The sequence below is a fragment of the Echeneis naucrates genome, chromosome 6 (genome assembly GCF_900963305.1).
Source record: "Echeneis naucrates chromosome 6, fEcheNa1.1, whole genome shotgun sequence".
NCBI classification, from domain to species: domain Eukaryota; kingdom Metazoa; phylum Chordata; class Actinopteri; order Carangiformes; family Echeneidae; genus Echeneis; species Echeneis naucrates.
Window position 1 is genome coordinate 2,803,776 of NC_042516.1, and position 27,404 is coordinate 2,831,179.

Consider the following 27,404-nt stretch of genomic DNA (forward strand, 5'->3'; position numbering starts at 1 on the left):
TTCAGATTTATAAAACCCTGTGGATGCACACTTAAAGCAAATTTTCCTTTATAAATCACAGACTGACTTTAAGTGTGCTCACCTGTATAGGCTTCATGTAACGTCCTGTACACGCCCATTTTTAACCATAAATGGTCAATGCAAAGGCCTGCATATAAAATAAGACTCAACTACAAGAGTTTTGTTGGAAACGTTGGCGCATGCAGGAAGAAAAGGTAAAAATATAAAGGAAGTGAAGACCATACGCGTAGAGGACGCGGGGCACGTGGGGTGCATGTCCCCCGCCCTTCCTGTAACTGTGCCCTCTGTCCCGCGCACTTTTTACAGCCATTACAACCACTTAATTTATTTTTAACATGTGGGAACACATTTTCTCCGAGCCACCTTAGACACATCTTGAGCAGGCGGCGCTAAGGCGGCAAACAAACACCGCTGTAGTGATTTACTCAGATCTGGGCAGTGCTTCAAACGTGCTCAGCAAGCCAGACAAGAGGCAAAAAACTATATAGACAGTTTTTCCAAACAAACTGTATAAGTTGAGTAATGATATTGGGTGTAGATAATGTTTAGCTAAAACGGAGACGTTTAATATTGTATATTGTATAAGTAGTATACATTGTAAGCTAGCTAGTTAGAGTAGATGTGGGGTGTTATGCCGTTTGTGGGTATGTGGTTCTTTAGCTGCTAAGGATAGGTGCAAGTGAATGCGAGAGGATGATTAATCACTCAATGAACCTCTGAAGAATTTGTCCCCCTCACTTCTAAAATGATGGCTACGCCCCTGGTGGAGACACTTGTCTTGAGGTGGATAAACCATCCTGTTTGGAGGTCACAGCACCGGAATCACCAACCAAAGGAAGCAAAGTGAGTGGCAACAGGTTGCTCCAGCTGTGAAGACCGTCATAAGGACAGTGCCAGAAAAAAAGTGTTCTGATAGAAAAGATACGCCTTTTTTTTATTCCTGAATGGTACTGATGGTATGCATAAAATGTTTATCGTTCATTACAGGTGGATGCATAGCGGAGGCTGTCCTCACAAGGCAGTGCTTCTGACCTGACGCCGACCGACTCAAAAATCGCATCCATAATTGGCATCATTCTGGTACGCTTGCGAGCTTTCAGATGCTCACATCACACTGTCCTGCAGCTACAAAGGGGGCAACACAAGCAATAAACAACTTGAGACAAAATGAGAAATGTAATGGTTGGAATTGCAGAAATATTAGAAGACAATGTGCAAAATTGAACCTTTAGTTGACTTTATAAATGCCACATGAAATCCTGACGGAGTCGGAGTCTTGCTCCCAGTTCATATCCCGCGCGAAGTGGGCTCTGCCTCCGGGTCATAATACTGGGGGGTCGGCAATACCATTCCTATGTGACACATTTTGTAACACGCCACATGCGCTTATAATACGGCACACTTTGACAGGAATGTTAAAAAGGCCTGCCCTGCCCACCGGTACTTCAAGAGGCCGATGGCGCGCTCCAGCACTGACCGCGCACTGGCACGGACCTCATTAAAGACGGTTTCCTCTGCGCTGTGACGGGGTGAGGACATGTGTCTGTCCTATGGAGGACCAAAAACCCTAACCCTGAAATATATAAATAAATATTTCAATAATAATTTAAATGTGTAATCAACCATAACCCTAAAATGCCAGTTCGTGTAATGTAAACTACATATATAATTATTTCACTATGTATTTAATTATTTCATGGTCCTGTTGCAGTGTTTCATGAATTAATTTTATCTGTCAAACTCAAAGTCAAAGTCAGTCGGCGGAGCTAACGCGAATCGAGTCCAATCGATTGCTTTGGTGAAGCCCGGAAGTCTTTCAAAACATTGCGGCTATGGACAATGTGCTTCAACTTTCTCTGGAGTTGGTCAAAGATATTTTAGACCTTGCAGAGTATGTGGAAGCGGGACTTGCTGACCCAGAGCATGTAGCGTGTAAAGCAGAGGAATTTACTTGAGTTGTTGACATTATTTCTGCACTTTCCGACCAAGATATTGACCGCACCAGGGCTCAGACACAGCAACACACACAAGGACCGGGATGTTTGGCGTTGAACATACCGACTGCAGTCGTGGAGCACTGACTTCTTTCTGGGAAACCAGCTTGTTCGTAGTGTCAACGAAGTCTATCAGGAGGTGCATGCAATAAAGCGGTCTGAGGTATTTACACTAAATGCATGAGTTTTCAGTTTATGAATTGCTGGTCTGGTCCGGATAGTGAAACTACTGTGCTCCTGCATCTGAGTCCTCACCCCGACATACCTGACAGAAGAATCTGACCAGAATGGACTCAGCGGAGACACGCTATTGCAGACATTGCTATTGCAATGTCATTCATTCAATGCGACCCAGTATCAAAGGATCCACAGAAGAGGGAAGAGTTTCTCTCATCTATATCTTTAGTATCTAGTATCTAGTATAGATAAATAAATTGGAGTCTGTAGTGACATGGACCATGCTAACTGTCCCAACAAAAAACTAAATGCGAAATCTTTCATTTCTGTTTACAGGTTTCTTCCTAAAAAGGTTACAGTTGGTAAGTCCCTCAATGAACCACTGTGGAAATTGTTTTCATGGATGTTTAAGTTGACTACTGTTCTATTTCACTAATTGTAAACATAAATAATTTACATCTTACCAGAAAATAATAAAAAAAATCAGACAGAACTCCTGTCCTCACCCTCCAGCTCTGTCTCAGCAAGAACACGGATGTGGCCAAGAGAATTTCCCATACCAACATTCTCCTACTACACCGAGCTCCAGTTGTAAAAGGGAAATGCAGTGTATAGCTCCTCCAAGAGACCACTGACACAGAGTTCTAAAACAGTGTCAGACATTTTGAGAAAGGTAGCTGAATAGATTTACAAGTATCAACCATACCCAAAAGATGCTGATTTTTGGCGATGTAGCTGAAACACTTAGTAAGAAGCATCCATGCCTCTTTGAGCACAGGTCTTAAAATAGTTGCTATGGATGGCAGTGTTTATCATCAGAGAGGAGGAGGATCCATTAAGGCCACCATGTGACGTAGGCCTCATGATTGAAGGTGGATGTGCCCTCTTATTTGGCCTCATCTATGCTCTCGACCCGAGCTATCCAAGTGAGCTCAAAAACACTTTTGATGCACTGCAGAAAATATTCATGGTGATTGAGCCAAAGAAAATGACACGCAGTGTGTGCAGTCTGAGTGTCAAGCTTTAAATAAAGGGTTGCACAAAGGAAGATGATTTGGGTACAGCAGGTTCTGTTTTTAATTGTGAAATCTGTTGTATAAACATTGTGGTGCTGATATCACTGAAAATGTGAACAATGCTAAATTCCGAATGAACAGTAAAAGCACTAGTAACAGTTCCTTTTTATCCCTGGAATTGTGTTTGTTCATAATTGCATACATAGCAACTGCGTTTATGCTTGGTTTAGTTTTTTGGTTTCCTTGCATTTTTAATCGTTCAAAATAATGATATTCATACATTTTTATAATTTTATCAAAGGATAGGAAAGGATTAACACTGTTAGAAACTCTATTTTTATACTTAATTGCTGTTCCCTTGCATCTCAAGAAGAGTACAACCAATTCCATGTGTTAAGATGTGCATGCAAATTGATGTTCACAGTTTTGAAAGGTTTACAAAATAACATTATGAAAAGACCAGCTTGTTATTTTACATGCAAGTTTTTATTTTTTGTAAAACACAGAATCTACTGGCTGCTGATTGTAGGTTTTATTTATTTTTTATTTTAAAGGTGATGCTTATTTCAGTCATTAAAAATAAATGGTCTTTTGAAGAGATTTTTCCTGTTTTTAAGTTTTATCTAATGTGAATCCGTTTCTGGTTTCTACTCTTATATGGAATATATTTGTTACAATAAAAACAACTTTGTACTGAATCAGTAACAGAATTACAGGAATTGAATTGGTTTATTCCAAAATAAAATTTATAATTGTAATGTAAAATATTAGGTTATCCAAATGAAAAAAAAAGAATGTTTTTACTTTGTATGAAAGCAATTCTTTGGGTTTGTTTTAAAATACAAAATGTATTTACATTAAAACAAAATGTATGCTTCAACCAACTCATAAATTTAATTTGAGAAAAACTAATATTTTTTTAAGTTGATCCAAAGAATAATTTTTTTCATCAGTGTAGAGCTGACGAACTGAGAACAGGAAAGTATAGAGTATTGTTAGTATTGTAAGTATAGATTGGTTTAGTTTTACACACTTGGGATTTAATTGGCATTTGACTATGTGTTCACAGTATCACAGGAAAATATTATGTTATTACGGCAGTACAGTGGTTAACGCTGAACAGCCCACAATAAGAAGGTTGCGTGTTTGGTTCCCTGGGTCCTTTCTGTGCGGAGTTTGCATGTTCTCCCTGTGTCTGCATGGGTTTCCTCCCACCATCCAAAGACATGGGTATTCTAGGTTAACTGATGACTCTAAATTGACCGTAGGTGTGAGTGTGCATGGTTGTATGTCTCTGTGTGTTGGCCCTGTAATGAACTGGTGACCTTACAGGGTGTACCCGGTACGTTGGCTGGGATTGGCTCCATCATCCCCTGCGACCCAGAAACGGAAAAGATGGATGGATGGATTTTCAGTTAGATTCAAAGGAGATGTTTCTGAAACAATTACTCTGTCCAATGCAAAATAACACAGTTGAATTAATCATCATCATTAATCATGCTGATGACATGGCTCTAACACATGACATGGGTTGAAATTACATGTGTGAAGGGCAATAATAAAAACATAATCGTTCTTCCCACTCTTAATTTCTTCAATCTGACTTCAGTTCACCACCGCACTGGGCTCCAAATTCCCCTTTTCCTCTAAACTGTGCGTATGCATGGGCCAAAGTTTCCGTAGGGGTGCACACATGTTCTCATCAATCCTGTTTTTTTATAGATCACAACCTTTGCGTAGAAAGTGACGTACGCAGCATACACGATTTATAAAATCAGGCCCCAGGTCTGTTGACTCCTGCTTGACTTTGGTCACACCAGCTTCCTGGTTTCCTGGTCTTACCTGTAGTCCTGGAAGCGAGCCATGTCATAGCGGTCAAATATTTCTCTCCAGCTGTAAACGTTCACAATGCCAGTTGCCACGGTGATGAGCAGCATCAGGGTGAGCTTGACCATATGACTGACCTGGACCAGCATGGTGGTGGCCATCAGAGCCAGCACAGCAATGTAGCTGTAATATTTGGGATTTCCAAGGCAACCATCAGAAGTTGCATCAGAGTTGGACTGAGAGGAGGATGAGAAAGAAGGGGGTGCCACAGTGGTGCTGCCTGAGTCTGGGACTCGAGGCAGACAACTTAGCTAGACAGAGCAGAGACACAAAGACCTGAGATCAGTATATCATGAACATTTTTTACAAAACTGAACAGACTTGAAGTGTAGCTCCTGTCCTGGGACTCTGATTACTGTGTGTCACATACTCCAGGCACAAGACCCAGCTCACTTAAGACAGCAGAATAAAGAGGCTGATGCAGAGAGCAGCTCACCATGTCTATGATGTCAGCCATGGTCAAGATGAAGATGGCTGCCATGGCCCAGGTGTTCCGGGCCCAGCGGGTGTGGTCGATCCAGGTGGAGAACAACACCAGCTTCTTGGGAAAGACCTGACACAGACATGCAGTACAGTCAGTAGGAGCGCAGTACAGCCTGTAAAAACCAGTTCTCAAACCAGTTGCTCAGTCTAAGTGGCACTTCCATGGGTTCAGGATAAACTTGTGATTATATTCAAGTCCAGTTTCCAAGCAACTAATCTAATCCATCTTAATTCAAACCTCTTATCGGATCTTATCAAGTTGATCTCATACCTACAACTGAACTGCAAGAGCTACTGATTCAGAGAAGAATCTAATCACACACAGATATTGAAAAATCTGAACTAATGTGGGGTTACTTGCTGATCATTTGTCAAGGAAAGTGTCACCCCGTGGTTGGAACAGAGGAAAAATGTCTTATATCAGGTGTCTGGTGGTGAAAATAATCTCTCCTTAGGTTTGGGTCTGATTGAACTTTACCTTCAAGATTTTGCTTCTTTCACCAAAGTCTTGACAAATCAGCTCACTTAATTGTAAATTCTTTGTCTCTGTTAGGGCCTGGTAAGAAGACAGACTAATTTTTTTGTAATTAATGATAAAGATGAGTAGATATTTGTATAGATCCATGGATGACCTTTTGATTGAGTCTTTGTCCACTTCAGTTTTAAAACAGTGCTTCTAACTAAGAGAAAAGAGATTTTCATGAAATAACTACATCATATATCGTTGCATTATAGTTGCATCTGAATTGAGCACATTCTTTAACTAGCTGATTCTTGTCATAAATTAAGCTTTTACGCTCCTCATTACAGTTCAGAATAACACGAGAAGGCTCTGTGAATAGAAGTATAAATAAAAACTAAAGCTCTTGTGTTTGAGTCGAACAATTATCCACACACTGATCAATACTTAATGGCTATTAATGAATATTTCACTCAGTCTGGCCTTATTTCATCAACTACAACACAGTTTTATCTCATCGCGTTAATCTCTGTTCTTGGTATTCTCTTTATTTCCACAATGAGGTGGAATCAACAGCAATTGATCCAAGCTACAAACACACAGATGCACATTTGTGCACATTGATGTGTTCCAGCCCAGTGCTTTTTAGTTCACAAATTGAATTTTAAATTTATACAAGAGAAAAAATCACAGATGGCATCATATGTACTGTCAGTTTCTAATGAAGTCTTCTGGACCAATGATGGTGGTTTTAAAATAATAGATTCTGTATTTTTTGCTTGTATTTTCCATCACATCTTCTCTTCTGCTGTTCTTGTTCTCTCTCCATCTTCATGCTCGCTCTCACTGCCTCCAATTCTCTCTCTACCCGCCCTCCCAATATTTCCCTCAACCCAACCAGTTAAGGCAGATAGCTGCCCTACCTAAAGCCAGCTCTGCCTGAGGTTTTTGCCTCTTAAAGAAAGTTTTTCCTTGCCACTGTTGCCAAGTGCTTGCTCTTGGAGGGGTATGTTGTCTCTGTAACAACTCCATAAACGGTTGGTCTAGACCTGCTCTATATGGAAAATGCCTTTATGGAACTTTGATATGATTTGGCACTATATAAATAAATTTGATTTGATTAGATTTAGTTACATTTTATGAGTCAGCTGAATCACAGCAGCAAGAATTTGGTTTTCTGACTTCAGGCTTCCTACCTCCAAGTCATACAGACTACCCACTGATCTTGTTTTAGTATGAACATCCAAAAACACTGGCGGGTAATGAAAACACAACACTCAGATGTGAAGGGATAGCAGGTGCTGAGACTCACTCTGGGGAAGATGGCTGCCAGAGAGCAGATGGTCAGGATAAGCAGCAGAAATTCTCCCACTGCAAAGGTGATGTAATTCGCAATCAGCCTGTTCCACATTAACACAGGAATGGTGGGAGAAATCAACAATCTGTGTGAACATCTGTGTCTCATTAACTACATAATAAAACATGCCACTGAGCTACGATATTATGCATACGAATTTATGGATAGAAATGTTGAGTCCAATTACATGAACAGGATCATTTTGTAATTAGAATCCACAGATTATCATCTTGGAAAGTTTTCTTTAGTGCATGCGTCAGACTGAGATGTGAATAAAACACACACAGGATAAAGAGGCGTAGAGATGTTTGTTCTTGGCTCATAGACTGACCATGGGTCTATGAGGGCCTCCATGGCTGCGGTGAAGAGCAGAACCACACAGGAACAGCAGAAGGCCGCTCCACTCTGTTTCTCCTTCTCTACTGAGTAGCGAGTCTCCAGGTCTGGATCCACAAACCTCAGGGACAGTCCATTGGTGTGTTTTCCCTTCAAACTAACAACAGAAGAACACCCTAGTGGTTACATCAGGACTGCAGGGGTCCGTTTCACAAAGAAGGTTCAACAAACTCTCAGTTGATCTACATGGCTGTAGCTGCAAAAGAGAGGGAGATGGTGTGGGAAAACTGCTTGAATAGTAGCCTATTCATTTAGGTACAATTCAGGTACAATCCCGCAGGGGACAGGCGCACTTGGCAGCAGCAGGAGGGTCCCTCAACTTCCACTGCACAAATTGACAGTGAGATGGATGTTCAGTAAACACCAGAGGTTCATTCTGTGGAATTAATGTGCAACTGTATAATTTAATGTCCTCCTTATGTATTCCCAGTTACCAGTAAAAGAGATTTACAAAATTCAGCTGCTGTAAAGAAAAACAAAAACAAAACAAAAAATGACAAAGACTGGCTCTGACAAGTTTATGTCCAGGGAAAATGACAAAGATGGGTAATCGCCATTTCAGGACAATGCAAATTTTTCTGACATAGACATAGAGATATAAAGAGTAGACGCCTCAACGACTGCTACTGGATATTTGCGCTGATGTGCTGTAAGGCGCATAGACCAGTTAGACCAGTTACCCACTCCACTCAGTGTAATCTGTTGGCAAGTGCCATGAACTGTCAGCGCATTTAATCAATTATAACTCGCTGAATACTAATCTGATTTTCAGACTTTTTTTTTTTGCTGCAAATGTCATAATATTTATAGTGGGCTTAACAGTAATAGAATATTCTGATATATAATATATATATAATATATATGTTGTATGACACGTATTTTGCAAAACACACACACATATATGAATATATATAGAGATGCAGAAGCAGATAGTGGCAGTAAAGTCAACTATTTTAATAAGTTAAAGAAACAATATATGAATACATTATATATCAAAACACAATATAACAATAGACAGAAGTTATATATCAGAGAAAATGAAAACATATTAATCATCTAAAGAGTATCATCCATAGGTCTCACAGGTCTGAGAGATAAAGAGAAAGAGAGAGAGCGAAACTGTCCCATATCAGGTGTTCGTTTCAGAAAGGAGGTTCAACAAACTCTGAGCCTAACCCTGAACTCTGAGTTCAGGGTTCTTTTCCCTCAAATCCCCGAAAAGACTTTTCACTGTGGTCTTTGTCCTCTTTTCTCTGGCCATGGCATTCTACCTTCTCTCGCTCCAGACTTTCCACTCTTGCTAAGGCTTCATCGAGTCTGGTCTTAAGAGCGGTAGGAGAAGCAGGCAAGGCATAGCCATGATCCTAGTAGAAAGAAGGATGAACATGGTTTGAGTGATGTTTCACTTCACACACATCACTTTGACACCACTGGTGTATGGCCCACATCCTTTCTTATAGTCATTACCTTTCAAAGCCACTGCCAGCATAAGGCGCACCGCATTATAAGGTGCAATTTCAATGAATGGGTCTATTTTCATACATAAGGCGCATGATAAAACATATATGACATCTAAATATAGTAAGGTAACATTGACTAAATGTTGGATGATGGTTGCTTGCCAGCACTATGTTATTAGTAATCTAACGTTGTCTGACGTTGCAAACCATATCCAACCAAGGAGCAACGTTAATACTACATCCCTGTATCAGCTGGGATTATTCCGACAATCCATCAATCGGAGTGGCTTTGTTGCTTACCAAAGACGCACAAAAAAATGTTGACAGATTTTTGAGCGCAGTGTACCACATAAAATTGGTTCAAGGTCAGTAAGCACAACAGGAATTCATACATAAGGTGCACCAGATAATAAGGTGCACTGCCGATTTTTGAGAAAATGTAAGAATTTTAAGTGCGCCTTATAGAAAAATACGGTACTTGAAAAGAATATATATATATATATATATATATATATATACACATAGATATACATACATGCATATATACATATACATATATATATATATATATATATATATATATGTATATATATATATATATATAAGTATATAAGTATCTCACAATGCCCTGTGATTGATAATAGAATATTCCCATTTATGAATGCTAATAGCCTTATGATGATATAACTGTTCTTCGGAGGTGAACTGGGAAGCTGAAGATGGATGGAATAGCACCATCTCTGAGTCGGACAATCTGATCTTTCCCATCAAAATTGCTGCCCACAGGACCAACCCAGAATAACTGGTTCTACGGAAAGTGACAGTCCTTTGTAATTTATTGCTCAGAGTTCACGCCTGTTGATTGGTTTATAATTTGAATTAATAAATACATGCTAACCTTTGTTATTGAACTGTTATTGTGTCTATGCAAGAGTTTAACTTGTTGATCATCACAATGACCGAATTAATTATATAGGCCTATAGCCTATTTCATGGGCACGTTGTGCAAGAGATAAAAGATAATGGAAGGCTTTCAGGAAAAATTTGGGGTTCAGTAAATGGATGTGAATGGATCAAGGGGGCAGTTAATAAATTTGGATGGCCAGGATGCGCATTTGTGGCATACATTTACACAGAGATTGACAATGAATGGTTTAACAAAAACATTCTCGATTTTTTTTTTAAATGTAATAACATATCGGTAACCTACATATCGGTTTGTTCTATTTCACTTTCCGTACACCCAGCTGTGTTTCTATTTGCGTTTCTTCCTTAAGTACATAGCAACTACGCATGGCTCAACTGTAAATCAGCGTAAAGGGGAACAGGAACTGGGGGGAAACCAAATTGGGTCATCATCAGCACTAAACATAGCCTAGCTAGCTGGCTACGATTGCGCTGGTTGATCATGACTACAGTACAGTAATATTCTATTCACAAAATACAACCAATAGTAATGTTCAATCTTACTTGTTAAAGTAACCCCCACGGGCACTGTTTTCGATAGTCCCCCGATTCGAATAGGAATATACTGCACAGTGTCTGGCATCTTTCTCGTTTCTTCTGCTGCTAGGCAACTAGCAGGATGACCGGTTCAAGATGGGGGTCATATTTCTCGCCCCCCAGCAGCCAATCCAGCGTGACGTCGTCGTGAACTCTTTGAACATCTCCGTCAATCCATTTCCATTTCGTTGCGGTGCAAATTACCACCACTGTGGTAGGGGGCTGCGCTCCTTTCATGAATGGTTATCGTTGTCTCTAGTCGATTCTTTGTTTAAATTCCAGCTTGAGGAGTTGTAAAAGTGCTCATATTTTCTGACGTCCTCAATGAGTCGCTCCTCGACTTGATCCATGCTCCTTCCATGCACAGTGTTTAAAAGTGGCGGGGACGGGTCTGGAAATACGGAACTGGAACCGGAAATGCGTTGCTAGCAAACAAACTGATCACAGCCCTCTCGGTCTGACAGGGACTGCGTGGTTTCGACGTCAGGCTATGCCGGGGCTACGGCGAGCCTCCCTAGCCTACAACGTGGGTACTGCGAATGTTTACTGAGAATATTTAATTCCCTGCGCAGTAATGCTGCACCTTTATCCATGGGAATGTTATCAAAAGGACATGACAGGTTGGTGAAAAAAGTCGCCTAATGGACTTCTTATATAGGTCTACTGACTGATTTTATTTAAATTTTTTTAAATAACGTATGGCAGAATTATGCTACGTCAAAACTCACCGGCTGACATAATGAATGAGGAAATCAAATACCGCATGTGGCTGAAAGAGGGCGGAGACAGAGAGAAACTCGAGGTTAATTGAAAAAAACCTGGTCCTGACCAGGTTAGGGTCATAGAGTCATTTTCTACGGCAACTGACCGAGAGTTTAAGTTACCTCTCTGTGAGTTACCCCTCTTTCTCTTATTAGTGACTCAGGCTCCTCACAGTCACTATTGCCTCTATAACTATAGCCATAGAGTCACTATTGTTATCCTGCGCGTTTATTAGTGACTCGGGCTCCGAACAGAGTCACTATTGTTATTCTGCGCGTTTATTTTTCTTTTTTTTTATATTAATAAGGTTTTTATTATTCCTCTTCCGTAAAATTTTGATTCTCTTCTTGTCGGAGGGCTTTGAATTTAGCCCAAGGACCAAAGCCAATCATGTGGGGCCTATTTGGGATCGGTGTGCTATCTGATATCTGGGTAGAATACGATATTTTGGCGCCGTAAACGGCAAAAACGTGGCCAAAAAACTCCATTAATTTCCTATGAGAGACGACGAAAATCCTCAAAAATCTTCACCTTTTTCAAACCTCTCATACTTTGGCATACATCCAGCTACACAGTCCATTTTACCATCAAAAGAGGAAAACTTGTTGTCTTTCAAGTGGTGTTTTCATCTTTCTGATATCTTTTATACTTTTCGAACAGCGATTGTTCAAGCGTGATGTTCGTCTCACCTCATTTCTGCTGTTTCCCATGTGTGTATTGCACGGAATGTTGGTGGTTAGAATGGAGGAATTTTCAGAGTGCGTGAGTGAGCTGAAAATTCTCTAAAAATTTATTTTTAACTCGCCCTTATGGCTACATAGTTTAAGGTACGTGCCTCATTTTCTCCAAAGTACTAGAGATGCTTGTCCTCTCTTGAAAAATGTCTTTACTTTCACTGTGGGACAAACCAAATTTGAACTGTGCCCCTCTAAAGGACATGCTCACCCCTCCTCTCTCCTATTACTCCCCATGTATTTTTTTCTGGCCGGAAGGAGAAGAGTTCACATTTCATTTTCATTTTCAGTTTTTAACTCGCTCCCCTGTCCACATTTTACATCCTAGAAACACTGAAATACACACACAGCTTCAGACACTTGTTGAGGCGCTCAGCGTCTGCTCGGTTTTTAGATAGGAGTTACCGTTTTGTCACAAATTGCCTCAGAGTGAGAGGCTCGCCGACAGAAATTAACCTGTTTTCTAATGGGCTTTCTGAGAAGGATGACGCAATCCAAGCTCAGACACACAGCTGCAGTCAATTAAGTCATCAGACTGCTGATCAGCCGTTATTACTGACATTTATGTTAGACTGCAGGACACACACAGACACACACAGAGACTGATATACAGACACACAAAGACACAGACTCACACAGACAAATATACAGATGCACTCGCACACAGAAACACAAACAGATACAAATACACAGAAAGACAGTCATTTACAGCTCTGTTCATAGGAACAATTATACTTAGAAACACATACACAGACAAACCCAAAGGGATACACAAACAGCTGACACACACACAGAAACAGACACACAAACACACAGCTGACGAACACTGACTATCGCCATCTATGGGACCCAAACAGGCAGCCAGGCACATACAAAGAGACACAAATATTCAGACTTACAGCCCTATACTCAGGTACACACAGACATACAAATACATACAGAAACACAAAAAAATCTGAGGCACAAACACACAGCTGACGAACACTATGACTACGGCCATCAGTTTGAAGGATTTCTTCTATGACTGTCAGGTTTTGGGTTAAAGCTGGTGTTAGTGTTCTGTCCATGTCACTTCCTGTTTTATTTTGTAGTCCTGGTCCCTTCGTGTTCCCGGTTATGTTACTTCCTGGTTGTGTCCCATGTTGATTGTCTTCCCTGCCCTGATGTGGATCACCTGTGTCTTGTTTACCACTGTGTATTTAAGTCCTGTTTTCAGTCTTGCCCTTGTTGGATCATTGTCATTTCGCTGTGTCGTTGTCATTGTCGGGTCACCGTGTTGTTGCCTTGTCCATGCCTTGTCCATGCCCTGCCTAGTTATCTTGCCCGTGCCCTGTAGATTTTTTTTGCCCTGTCCGTTCTTGAGTAAAGTCCTTTTTTTCCACCTACCTGGGTTTCCGGCTCCTGCATCTGGGTCCTACCCGCAACACGCTCATCGCGTTCTGCCCCCCCCCCCCCCCCCAGTCCTGACAGAATGATCCAACCACCAATGGGCCCAGCGGAGTCGGTGCTTGCTCTGGGCACCGTGCGGCTGTCCGTTCAGCCTGCGGTTCCCCAGCTCCCGGAACTTGACTTTTTGGATCCCAAGCTCTCCCGCCAGGTGGCTATGCATGAGGCATGTATGGCAGCAGTGGATCGGTTGTCATCCGCGCTGCAGTTACTGGAGGAACAACGGCGGCGGACCTCCAGGCTGCCGCCGCAGCCACCTCATGCTCCCGTTCTGGCTGGGCTGCCGCCGCTGCCATCATGTCTTCCGGTCTCGGCTGGGCTGCCGCCGCAGCAGTCCTTTTTTCCTGTTCGGGCTGGGCTGCCGCAGCAGCCACCTCGCGCTCCAGTTCCGGCTGAGCTGCCGCCGCAGCCACCTCGCGCTCCAGTTCCGGCTGAGCTGCCGCCGCCGCCGCAGCCACCTCGCGCGCCAGTTCCGGCTGAGCTGCCGCCGCCGCCGCAGCCACCTCGCGCGCCAGTTCCGGCTGAGCTGCCGCCGCCGCCGCAGCCACCTCGCGCGCCAGTTCCGGCTGAGCTGCCGCCGCCGCCGCAGCCACCTCGCGCGCCAGTTCCGGCTGAGCTGCCGCCGCCGCCGCAGCCACCTCGCGCGCCAGTTCCGGCTGAGCTGCCGCCGCCGCCGCAGCCACCTCGCGCGCCAGTTCCGGCTGAGCTGCCGCCGCCGCAGCCGTCTTGTGTTCCTGAGCCCTGGCCTCCTCCTCCCCCCATCATCCGATGGCCCTCCATCCCATGTTTGATGTTTTTTGGTTTTGGGACGTCTGGTAGCCGTCCTTTAAGGGGGCGGGTGCTGTCAGGTTTTGTGTTAAAACTGGTGTTAGTGTTCTGTCCATGTCACTTCCTGTTTTATTCTGTAGTCCTGGTCCCTTCGTGTTCCCGGTTATGTTATTTCCTGGTTGTGTCCCATGTTGATTGTCTTCCCTGCCCTGATGTGGATCACCTGTGTCTTGTTTACCACTGTGTATTTAAGTCCTGTTTTCAGTCTTGTCCTTGTTGGATCGTTGTCGTGGTCGTTTCGCTGTCGTTGTCATTGTCGGGTCACCGTGTTGTTGCCTTGTCCATGCCCTGCCTAGTTGTCTTGCCCATGCCCTGTAGATTTTTTGCCCTGTCCGTTCTTGAGTAAAGTCATTTTTTCCACCTACCTGAGTTTCCGGCTCCTGCATCTGGGTCCTACCCGCAACACGCTCACCGCTTTCTGCCCCCCCCAGTCCTCACAATGACAGACAATTACATGTACTCATCCCTGACTCCTCTGATTATGAGAGCTGCTGATCAACTGTTACTACTGACAATTTTGTTAAGCTGCACTCACAGACTGATATACAGATGCACTCATACAAATTTACAGCAATACACAGCGACAAATATACAGACGCACTCACACACATATACAGGCGCACACACACAGAGGCAAATATACACATGCACACGCATACAGGAACGCACATCATGAGACAAACAGAAACACAACAAATAGTGTCACAGGGTGCATATGCGAAGAAGCGTTGCCTCTTATCCAAAGGGCTTCCTCAGTTCCCAACGCCTCGGTCTGACGCGTGCGTTCTCGCACACAGTTATACGCGGTTCAGTATATCTGTACATCTGCCCAGTCGATGTCCCGGCAGCAGCAGCGCCCCGAGTCACTCTCAACATTTCTGCCAAGGAATTTTTCTAGTTTGAGTGAACTCCCTTTGTGAAACGGAAAACTCAGTTTCCACTAAATTTGCCTTGTGAAACGGACACCAGTTTACCTGACAAAGTGCTTTTCAGGTGCTGCTTCACACTCTACAACATTTAAGTGTTGAAACTGATGCTGGGTCGTGCTACTGATGTCAAAAGCAGACTGGTGATCAGGTGTAAGTCTCGTTGATTATTGATCAACTTTTGCTTTTAAATGTAAAATTCATAACAGAATCTCAAAATCCTCATCTACCAAGACATTAATGGTCAGGCACTATTGTATGTTAAAACGTTACATATTACAGTTCCCTATAGGGCTGTTGCTATTGTTGGAATATCTGATTTTATGCTTCTTACATGGTTTTATACTCTTTGATGATTATATTGTTTGAACTTCATGAGCTGCTTATGATGATGATGTAAAGAGTGCCATTTACATGAAAAAAGAAAGTAGCAACTGCACAATGTAAGGAGGATAGAATGTACAGGCATGAGTGAAAAATATCTTTTATGAAATAGCCATATACAGTATATGATGCATCTACTAATTGTTGACTGAATGAAGGAGATGCACTGGGGTTGTGGGGATTGTAGTTTGTGTCTGTTCTTCTTTTTACACAAAAACAGGAACTATCAACAGCCGCCAGGAGCTGATCGTGAGAGTGGAGCCAGATATCACAAGGAGGAAGTGTGTAATCCGAAGAAGACTACACCAACATACCTAATTTCCTTTGTCTAACGGTAACAAAAGCTGGGCCAGGAAAACATAGAGCATCAGACTACATGAACTAACGCTGGAGTTGTATGCTGCTCAGGGAGACATAGTCTAGTCCAGAACTCTGTAAATTATCTCTTTTTCTATAGTCCATTTTGTTGTTAGATGAATAATAAAACGTGATACTGATTTGGACCTCTCCTGCAGCCCTAACCCATTTTGATACATAAGTGAGGATGAATGTTAAATTTTATAAAGATAATAAAGGTATGCACATCCTTTTTAACTCTAAGTTAAGGTTGCTGAATTGACAAGGCTAACTGTAGGAGCTGAAGTTGAATAGTTGGTACATCCACCAACTATGTTTTAACCCCATAAAGTGGGGCAGATTGGAAACGTTGGGGTTATAAAAAGCTATTTTAAAATGATGATGTAGTAGTGTGGATGTAGCCTAATTTATGCAGGAATTGGTTTTTATCGCTATTAGGTTAAATAACCATAAACCTGCCAACTCTGACTCTCTGGTCTTCAAGGCTGATGTGTAGCCCACAACAGCACCTCTTGTCTTAAAGGCTAATTTTTTCTGTTCAGCAGCTTATAAAAACTTAGATCGGGGTTCTTTACCTTGCTAGTAGTGCACCCCACTACACAGCACCCTTTGGGCATTTGTTTGTGTTTGCTGGCATACGGAGAGTGACAAGAGACACCTGTAGTCTGAGTGAAATACCATGCTCTGCAAAAATTATTCAATTCCTCGAGGCAGAGGAAATTCCTCGATCATTTTTTGTAATTGAGGTATTGCAGTTACAGACTCTGACTGTTATGTGTCATTACTAGGTGTTACTAACGTGACAGAATAATGACCCAGGCTCAGTGTCAGGTCTGACTACCTCTAATATACCATCATTTGACAGTGTGAACAGGAGGAGTGTGGTGACTTACGCCTGAACTGTCTCTCTTTCCAATAGAGCCTCGTTCAACAGTTTGTTAAGCTCTTGCTCATTCTCCTGAGCATCGATCACCCTCTCAGCCAGGTCTCGCAGCCGCAGCCGTCTGCGTGGGTTAGGGAAGGATGGATTCACCACCTGAGAGCCAACAAGCACATAAGCATCATCTAAGTCTGGGTTAACACTCATTCTGATGGTCAAGCTATGATGGAGGACTTTGCAAGTTACCCTGGTGTCTAGCTCCTCTGGCTCCTCTGGGGTGATACAGGCTGTGTTAGCACTGCCATTACACTCTTTGGTATTGATCAGCAGTGGAGAGTTTCCATTGGAGGAGGTTACAGACAGCTTCTGATGTTGGACAAAAAAACAGTGAGTGATCACTATCAAGCAATGACATTTTCTTTGTTTGATTTGTTTCTTTGTTTAAAGATATGTTTGTTTAAACATCTTTAATATATTTTCTAATGTTTCACCATGTGCCTAAACATGGGTCATCTAGGATGTCTGAACATCTGTACATAGGTGTGACCCAGATGTGACTCACTACACCGTTGATGCCATTCTTTCCCACAGGTCCTTGGGGAACAATCACAAGGTAGGTGTTGATACCTTTCTCCCTCAGGTAGTCACAGCGGTCACCGCCATTTCCGGGCTCAACATCAAACTCACCATGAAGACACTCCAAGGTGCTCTGAGAGATGTGAACACGGCTGGTCCATACAAAATGATTCAGTTAGACAGGTTAATGATGAATTACACAGGTTATAGATTCATCAACAGGTCATTGAGCTATTAGCAGATCATTGCTATCATAATATGGTTTAGTATTGTATCCACTCACTCAATGTCCCGTTAATTGAATTTGCTGAATGAATCACAGCAGAAACCCAGAGACTAAACAACTAACATCTGCTAACTAATGTCAGAAAACTGTGTGGTTGAAAGCTTAAGAACAAGTAAAGAGTTCATAAATTAAGTTTTTTATTTCAATAACTGAGGGAAATCTCAGCTCTGTGACACTATTGTGTAACAGAAATTATTTAACATAAAAAATATCTAATCACTGTTTTATAGATTCCAGATTACATATGAAATGTGTGTTAACAGAGTCTTTGTCATCACCTCCTCTCCTTCTGCCTGTCTTCGCTTACGGATTTCTTTTTATATGCCAAAAACCCTCATCCCTCAAGACTCACTAATACAGCTACAGAGGAATGGTCTTGTTATACATCTGAGATGAATCACATGGTATTAAACATTTCTTTTAGCATAAGACGGTTCATCCATCTTTGGATGAACTGGTACCCAAGTAGATAGTATGCCAAAGATGGATGAACAGCTTTGTGGTGAAAGCCTCTGATCTGCAGCTGAATTTCAGGGACACTTGGTCACATCAGATGGTAACGAAAGCTGCTGGATAGACCTTTTTTTTTTGGATGTGATAGCCAATATGTATTGTGTGTTGAGGGAGAAACACTGTGTGAAGTGCATGAGAATTGCATTGTAGGGGAAGTATTGTGGTTATAAAATCCTTATCTGAAGACGTATGAGTGCTGAGGGTTATAACAATAATAATGCCTTTTATTTCTAGGCACCTTCGGGACACCAAAGGACTGTACAGTCAACAATCAAGACATCAATAGATAAAATAAGGACACGTTAAATTTCAAGTAAAATTTCTGGTGTAAAGTGTTGGAGTTGTGGTGTTGAGTATAATAAAATGAGCTCTGCGCGAGTGTGAAAACATGACTGTTGGTCTGATTGTTGGTGTTGGTGGTTCATACTACAGAGTTAAGAATATTCAACACTGAAAATGGTTCTTTCTTCCATTCTGGTCTTTGACCAGATGCAGCCAGGTGCCAGGGAGCTGAGAAATGTAAGGAGCTACCATTTGTTTTCATTCTCTTCAAGCACGAAAAAGACAGACTGGTGGGTATCACACTATTACTCATTTACATTTCAATATACATATGTTATTCATTGAACTGTATCTTTTAGGTTGTCTGATCAACAGCATCTGGGCACTTGATGTAATCCTTCGTCAGTTCACATATCACTTTGCAGACTTTGTTGTCTGTTGTGCACTCGTAGGAGCAATTTGGAGATTGGCGATTAATATCAATGATTATGGAAAATGATCATTGATAACTAAGACTGTTTACTATAAGTAATGAATTTCGGGGCACCACCCTGTTACCAGGAACCAACGTCCAAATTAGCAAACTCAATATACAGTCTCAGAAAGCTAACAGAAAGAGTGAAATTGAGCACTGACTGCTATGAATCCAGCAATTGTCACAATTATCGCTATTGTGACAATCACAGCAATCACAGCAATTGCAATCGCACCAGTCTATCTATGGTTCTTGAGTGTGTGTATGTGCGTGAGGAGGAGAGAGAAGGAGTGTGTGTGTGTGTGTGAGCAGTAAAGATGGACGGAGAGTTATGTTAGTGATATTGCTCAATCACTGATCACGGTGATGGCTGACACGAGATCTGTAGCACCAATCAATCTTACAACTTACGGGATTTAACGGAAATAAAACAAAGCAAAGCAAACAAAAAAAACTGAATCCCAAATAAACAAAAGACACGGAAAAACAAAATGCAATGCACGCGATCCTAATTGTCTCTGCCCAGACTTGGTCTCGGTCTCGTAGTCCGTGCTGCTCCTCAGACAGAGGCAGCAGGGAAGATCATGGAAGATGATGTTCTTTGTTAGCTTTGGGTAACAAAGTTGGCGTGCTGGTCTTTGCAGAAAGTGGAATCAGCTGATTGCGTGGCAGTCCACACTGGGTTTGAGGAGAAAAAAAAACCCCACAGCAGTCTGTGCTCATCCCGTGAGTTGAAGACTGTGACCCAGGTTTTGTGGTGGTAGGATCCAAATGTTTAGTGTTGCTCCCTTCGGCAATCTGGTCGAGATGAAAGCTGGGACAGCTTTCTACTGCAGCTAGAGCCTTGGAAAAAGCGGAGGTGGGCGGTTGCGGTGGGTCTTTATCACCTGGGTGACGTCACTGGGGACCCCTGGTGAGGACGCCTGAGTCCAGCGTCTGCGTTCAGTTCCTGTTCAAACTCAAATCCACACTTTAAGTGTGGGTCGTGGCGCCATTTTTGTGATAAGAACTTGTAAGACGAGGTATAAGAGTTCCCCTTACCAAGTCACATGAAAGCAGTCACAGAAATCTGTATCATCAAATTCATTGAGCGGTCTACTTCTTTCTGGTCTTGGTGGTGGTTTTTCAGCATCATTGATTTAGTCAAGGTAATCCATTTTCACCATGCACAGTGAAGCATTCAGCCTTTACTCTGAAGTTAAAACTGCCCCTGGCCAGGTTTAATTTAAGTTTTAATTTGGACCTCTCTAGTCTGAGACTATTTAATCCATATCAAAGAAAGCTATTTCAATAAATCCTGGATTAAAATGTGAATTAATCTAGAACTAGGCTTAATCCCTGTATGGGAAACTGGGCCATAGTGTTTGCTGAATTATATACAGTGGAGGGGATTTGTTTTGTTATCAAAGACTGTCAAGAAAATGATTATTTTAATGATTATTTTTTATTATTGTTCCTGTTTTAATTGCATTTTTAAATTAGTTCTTGGCTTTACATTTACATTGATGGTCAATTCAGCTTCAGTGCCAGATTGGCTGGTGGTGGCTCTAAGTTTTTAAGAAAGAGGCATGAGATGGCAGTTTAAAATTCAAACACCAAGATGCCATTTATTGTTCACGACATGAGGCACCACCAATCGACAGCCATTAAAAAAATCCCTGGCTGCCTTTTATACCCTCCCAGCTGCAGGAAATTAGACAGACCAGCCTACTGAGTGTAGGTGAGACCACAACCATAGTCCTCCATACTTAAAACCAAGATCAGTGCTCCAGAATTTGCTGAAGTCTGTCATGAATCAGTATGATGATGAATTCTTAGAGGATCAACCAATTATTGAGTTAACGATTAACTGAATTATTTCCACTGCATTGTTTCATTCGTACCAAGAATGTGAGTTAACAAGGAAGACTTGTTAAATTGAGGTTGTCCTTTGGGCTCTTAGATCCTTTGAGGGTAGCTAGCTACTACTAAGTTAAGTTTTGGTAAGAAAAAAACTTCGTCATTCCTGCTGCTCTTGCGTAGCCTGCAACCTAAGCTTCAAAAAAGAATACACAGAATATCAGTGCAGCTCAGGCTATGGATCATCTTGTTATGTTTCGCAAGGTAAATACTGGATCACAGTATGTGATGTAAGATTATACTATAACTTAATATGGTTTCATCCCATAGTCATGCAAGAGCTTAGAGGAACACTTGGGCAAGCAGGATGGGCATTGTGGGCCATACCTTCTTATTTGTAGAACCAGCAAACGGGCCATCAGCATTTACTACACTGTGATGGACAAGAAGTTTTTGTCATTGGCAGCCGTTGATAAACTCTTCGTTTTAAGCGTAAGTTATGACAACGCCCTCATTAACATATTTACATTCCTCCAAAAAACAGTCTATGTTGAATGAATGATGAATGATGTTGGGCTCTTTGTTGTTTGGCACAAAACTTTTTATTTCAATTAAACATTTGTGCTGGCAGAGTTAAAGAAGACCAAATGACAAAGAGCTCCCATTTATTTATATAATCCATGAGCCAAGATCTTGAACAATTTACCAGTGCCACTTCTGCAGCCCCTAGCATCTCAAATGCCAAAAGATCAAGCAAAAGATATGTGTGCTTCAGTTGTAGCAAAGTTGCAGGGCAGTGGTGTTGCCAACAATGTTGCATTATCTCCTGCAGAAGACATACAGGAGTATGTCAATGAAGTGCATGAAAGTCTGTTTAAGTGCAGGTCCTGCTGATAATCCCATTTAAAATGTAGTGGAAGAAGTCTTGAGCAATATATATTATCCATTTGTTCAGTGACTTGAACACCAAGTGAAAATGAATTAAATTCATGTAGGAATCAGATATGATTTGAAGAGGAACAAAGCATCTGGATTAGATCAACAGTAAATGACACTTTCATGTATATACCTTTTATTAAAAACATTGGAGTTCCTTTTCAAGAATGAAGAGGTCTGTTATGTTAATAGGCCATATGCTCATGGTATATCAGGATTTTTCTGATGGAAAATACTACCAACATCACCCATTGTGCTCAAAAGTAAAAAAGGCTTTGCAGATTCAGATTTATTGTGATGACTGAATCCACTGGGGTCACAATGAGGCATTCATAATCTTGGATGTTTGTGTTTTACACGTCTGAATTCATCCCTTACGAATATCCATAAAATTGTTTTGCTTCATTCCCATGATGCAAAAAAGTATGACAAAATACTAACTAATTTTGAAGAAGATGTTAAGGTTTTAGAACAAAAAGTAATGAAAGTATTTAGGTCTAAATTCAATTCTTGGTTCTTGGTATGCTATAGTAGTCAAAAATTGTTAATTTTATTTGGCAAAAATTTTTTTCTATCAATTAATAACGAGATGCTGACATTATTTGTTTGAAAACTGCTATATGAATAAAGTTCAATCAATTGATTGCCTGATTGATATAGGATCCACCTACATCAGGAGCCATTCAAATGAGTCACTCCTGATCAGACTCCAGCAGAGCTTAATGACGAGCTGATCATTTGAATCAGGTCTGGTGGAGCAGGAAACATGTAAAACATGCAGGACAGCAGCCCTCCGGGACTGGAACTGGAGCTTTGCCATTGCCGCATTAAAATAAAGCTTAATTGCACATACAGTACAGTACGCTACAGTAGGTGGCAGTGGTGCTTTTATGTGGCGTGCCATTAAACGATGGGAGATGAAGAAAGGCCGGTGGGTTTATTGGCAGCGGAAATCAAGTCAAATAAATTAAGGCAAAATTCATTCATATTACATCTCAATCACGCTGATTGAGTCTTCCCAATGATCCTGTGAAAGATTTCATAATTTTGATTAAAAAATCTGCACAAATGTATTTCATTTATTTTATTTTTGTAGGTTAAAGTGTATTTACATCCAGCACAAAAACTGCTGGCAAATCAATCATGCAAGTCACAGAGCTCACTTGCTGAGATGACCCTGAACAGGGAAAGAAGCCAAAAGTGTAATAAAGGGGAAAGAAAGAAAAAATATTAAAGTGTTTCATGTATTTGTTATTAATTATTAATTGTTTTTAAGTTTATTTTATTTTTAGAGTTTACAAGGATTTAACTTTGTTGAAGTTAATACAAATTGATGCACTTTTAATCTTTTATGAAAATGCACACAGACTGAAAAACAGGATTAGTAAAGTTAATCTTTTTCTAAGTCGATCTGTATTTCTTTCTTTAATTTTCTTTTGTTTTAATAAGCATACAACGTTATGCAGAGGTGTACTTGTAACAGTTTAATAGACAACAATGCTATAGTAGTACTAGTAAAGTAATAACAAACTACAGTATATATATTGGGGGGATTTTTACTGATTTTCAGGGGTGTAACAGAAAGCAATTGCGAAACACTTCTGTAGGTTTACTTGTTGTTCATAGTGTCTCCCAGAGTAAATCAGGAGGCAGATCTTTCAGTTATCAGGCTATGTTTCTATGAAACCAACTCCCAGTATTGGTACAAGGGAGGCTGACTTTGTCGCAGCTTTCAAGATCAGGCTTACAGCCTTCCTTTATGACAAAGCCTACGGTTAAAAGTTTAAGTTGAATTACTGTGTCTTTAGTTGTGCTGTTGTAGGCCTAGACTGCTGGAGGTTGCAATGAGCAACTCTCTCTCTTTCGGCATTTATCTGTCTTGTCTCTCTGTCCCTCTCACTACCTCTCCCCCATGCATGTATATTTCAACATTACGTCACTAACTTTGTCTTTTGTTCTTCCTGTCCCCATTCTACAGGTGCTGCATCATTTCTGCTCCATTCTTGCTCATTACCTGCTGCTGCAGTAGTTACCATTATAATTACACACCACTTCTCATTTTCCACGGTTACTTCTGCTAAAAGCCCTATTTCACCTGGCGCAAATATTCACTCGTGCACATTTAGTGGTACCAGGCTTCAGTCACTATTTACATCTGATTTTTGGCAGTTTTGCTTGCATTTTTTTTGGCATCTTCTCTTCCCCTTGTTCCCTCTCCATCTCTCTATACCCCCCTTCCTCTACTTCACAACCTGTTTCACTGTATCACTCTCACTGACTCTGCTTCTCCCTCTGTCTCCCTCTCCTTCTCTCTCTCTATCCCTCTCTATCAACCCAAATGGCTTCCCTCCCTGAGCCTGGTTCTGCCCAAGGTTTCTTAAAATAAGTGTTTCCTTGCCACTACCACCAAATACTTGGGAGGGATATGTTGGGACATGTCTCTCTTTAGCACCTCCATAAAAAACTTGGTCTAGACAACCTCAATATGTAAAGTGCCTTGATGTAACTCTGTTATGATTTTGCCCTGTTAGTATTGAAGAAACATCTCCAGGATGCACTGGGACGCATCATCAGTGTTGTTACCTGTCGTGCTTTGGGTCTCACAACATATACCATTGCCCAGGTGACCCACTCAGGGTTGATCAGGCCCCGAATTGTGACCCACCAAGTACCCATAGATCACCTCTTAACCAAAGCCACCTTGTGGCTTTTTCTGCGGCCTCATTGGCAGATTTGGCTACGCCTGTGACACCAAACTGTGTAAGGACCTTGCAGAAAGAATGTCTTGCAAATCAGCCACAGTACATGTGTCAAACTCAAGGCCTGTGGGCCACATACAGCCCAGGATACAATCACATCTGACCCGCAAGATTGTTTCAATTGTTGAATTTTTAATGGCCCAGCTACGTGAGGCGCCCATAATACATACAACAAATCCCACAATGCAGCACAACAACTGCCGTACCAAACAACAGGCTACATGCAAGAACTTCAGCTTCCCTGACAGCACACCAATCAGACATCTGTGGATGTTTTCAATTGTGTACAAAATGTGTCTTGTTTGTGGCTGCAATTTAAGAATTTCAAAATTCATTCATTCATCTTCAACTCCTTTATCCGTTTCTAGGTCACGGGGTGCTGGAGCCACTCCCGGCTCACATTGAATGAGGGTGGGGTACACCTTGGACAGGTCGCCAGTCAATTGCAGGGCCAATACATGTAGACAGACGAAAAACCACTCAAACTCACACTCAGATCTACAAACAATTTAAAGTCACCAATAAACCCAAACATAAATATCTTTGGACGGTGAGAGGAAACCAGAATACCTGAAAGAAACCCAAGCACGGGTAGAACATAAACTCTCTGCACAGAAAGGCCCCAGGCCCAGGAACCAAACCCTCAACTGTCTTATTGTGGTGCAACAGCACCACTATGCTGCCACTCTGCCCGAATTTAACATTTAAAGTTTTTATTTATGCTTTCAAGTTTTCACTAAACATTTTCATGGAGAACATATTTCTATTTATTTTTGGAGGCAAAATATAGTATTCTATCTGTTCAATTAATATTTTATTACAACATGGTTAGTTTCATCAACAATTTTTTTTCCTGTTTTGCCCATAACCTAATGAGTGCTGAGAGTTTTGGCCCTTTGTGTGATTGAGTTTGACACCCATACTTTTATGGGCTCATAAAATTGCACTCCTCCACTAGTTCCTGGTACTTGCACACTTCCTCTCATTAGCTTCCTCAATAAGCTCTTCCCAAGGCACTGTCAGTTCCAGCATGATCAGGTGTTTTTGGACCTCAAAGGTGCCGATTGTCAGGTTTTGAGTTTTAGTGTTCTGTCCTTGTAACTTCCTGTTTTATTTTGTGGTCCTGGTTCCTTTGTGTTCCCCGTTACTTTACTTCCTGGTTGTGTCCCATGTTGATTGCCTTCCCTGCCCTAATGTGGATCACCTGTGTCTTGTCTAGCACTGTATATTTAAGTCCTGTTTTCAGTCTAGTCCTTGGTCGGATCCTTGTTACTTGTCTGTTAATTTAGCTCAGATTAAAGTCTTTTCTTTCGTCACCTTCCTGGTTTCTGGCTCCTGCAATTGGGTCCTCACCCTGCAACGCACTTCACCGCGTTTTCGGTGTGACAGAAGGATCCGACCAGTAATGGACCCAGTGGAGTCTGTGCTTGCCCTGGGGACCAAGCAGCTGCCCATTCCGCCTGCTGTTCCCCAGCCCCTAGGACTCGGTTTTGTGGGTCTCCGGCTGTCGTCCCAGCTGCGGGAACTACAGGGACACCTGCAGCGGACCGCCAACCCACCCATGCAGCCACCTCCTGCTCCTGACCCTGCTCCTATCCCGGCTGGGCCACCGCCGCAGCCGTCCTGTGTTCCTGTCCCGGCTGGGCCGCCGCCGCAGCCGTCCTGTGTTTCTGGTCCGGCAGCCATCCTGTGTTTCTGTTCCAGCTGGGCCGCCACCTCCTGAGCCCTGTTTTCAGTCTAGTCCTTGGTCGGATCCTTGTTGCTTGTCAGTTGTCCATGCTCTGCCTTGTCGCTTTGTCCATGCCTTGTTGTTTTGTCCATGCCCTGTCAGATTTGTCCGTGCTCTATCCATGTTTTCTTGTTCAGTTTATGTTGTAAATTTAGTTTGGATCAAAATCTTTTTTTTTTTCATCACCTACCTGGTTTCTGGCTCCTCCAGGGTCCTCACCCTGAAACGCACTTCACCGCATTTTTCAACATGACACTGATCATGTCTGTCAATCATTCAATCAATCTGATTTTATTTGTATAGCGCCAAATCATAACAAAGTTACATGGAGGCACTTTACATACAGAGCAGGTCTAGACCAAACTCTTGATTACATTATGTATTATGTTTAGGTCTATAGAAACTGTGTTTGTCCCCCGGCCACCTAAATTAAGAAATGTTACTAAACCCAAATTAAACAGAAGAGGAGCTAAAAACAAAAACGAAACTGAAATCCAAACAGCCACAAATTTGGTCTCAAATAACACTTCAATTAAATGTGGACTATTGAATATTCGATCACTATCATCAAAATCTCTGCTAGATAATGATCTCATAGCAGATTATTGTATTAATTTATTTTGGGTTAACCTTAACCCTAACCCTAGCAGAAACCTGGCTGCAGCAGGATGAGTATGTTAGTCTTAATGAAGCTACACCCCCCACTCATGTTAATTTTCATATCCCTCATACCACAGGTTGAGGAGGAGGGGTGGCTGCGATATTTCAATCAAGCCTATTAATCAACCCTAGACCAAAATCTGGCTGCAGGTCTTTTGAAAGCCTCACTCTTAGTCTTTCCCACTCAAACTGGAAAGATGAAAAACCAGTTCTGTTAGTTGCAGTATACCGTCCACCTGGTTTTCTGACTTTATATCAGAGTTAGTACTCAGCACAGA

At 41.8% G+C, this 27,404-nt stretch overlaps 1 protein-coding gene across 3 annotated transcripts in view; it reads right to left on the reverse strand.

Annotated features, from left to right (window-relative positions):
- adcy3a (adenylate cyclase 3a) overlaps positions 1 to 27,404 on the reverse strand; it is a 53,733-nt gene that overhangs the window by 5,862 nt on the left and 20,467 nt on the right. For 2 of the 3 annotated variants that reach the window (XR_003840850.1, XM_029504259.1), the window contains exons 8-14: positions 17,634 to 17,799; positions 17,318 to 17,437; positions 17,085 to 17,227; positions 7,727 to 7,888; positions 7,351 to 7,438; positions 5,532 to 5,648; positions 5,051 to 5,346 (exon numbers count right to left, since the gene is read on the reverse strand). Coding sequence is in view for 2 of the 3 variants with exons in the window: in XM_029504259.1 (XP_029360119.1) it covers positions 5,051 to 5,346; positions 5,532 to 5,648; positions 7,351 to 7,438; positions 7,727 to 7,888; positions 17,085 to 17,227; positions 17,318 to 17,437; positions 17,634 to 17,799 (1,092 nt within the window). In the remaining variant the exon portion in view is untranslated. Of the gene's footprint in view, positions 1 to 5,050; positions 5,347 to 5,495; positions 5,649 to 7,350; positions 7,439 to 7,726; positions 7,889 to 17,084; positions 17,228 to 17,317; positions 17,438 to 17,633; positions 17,800 to 27,404 lie in introns of all 3 variants that reach the window. The other variant, XM_029504260.1, reaches the window with a different exon arrangement.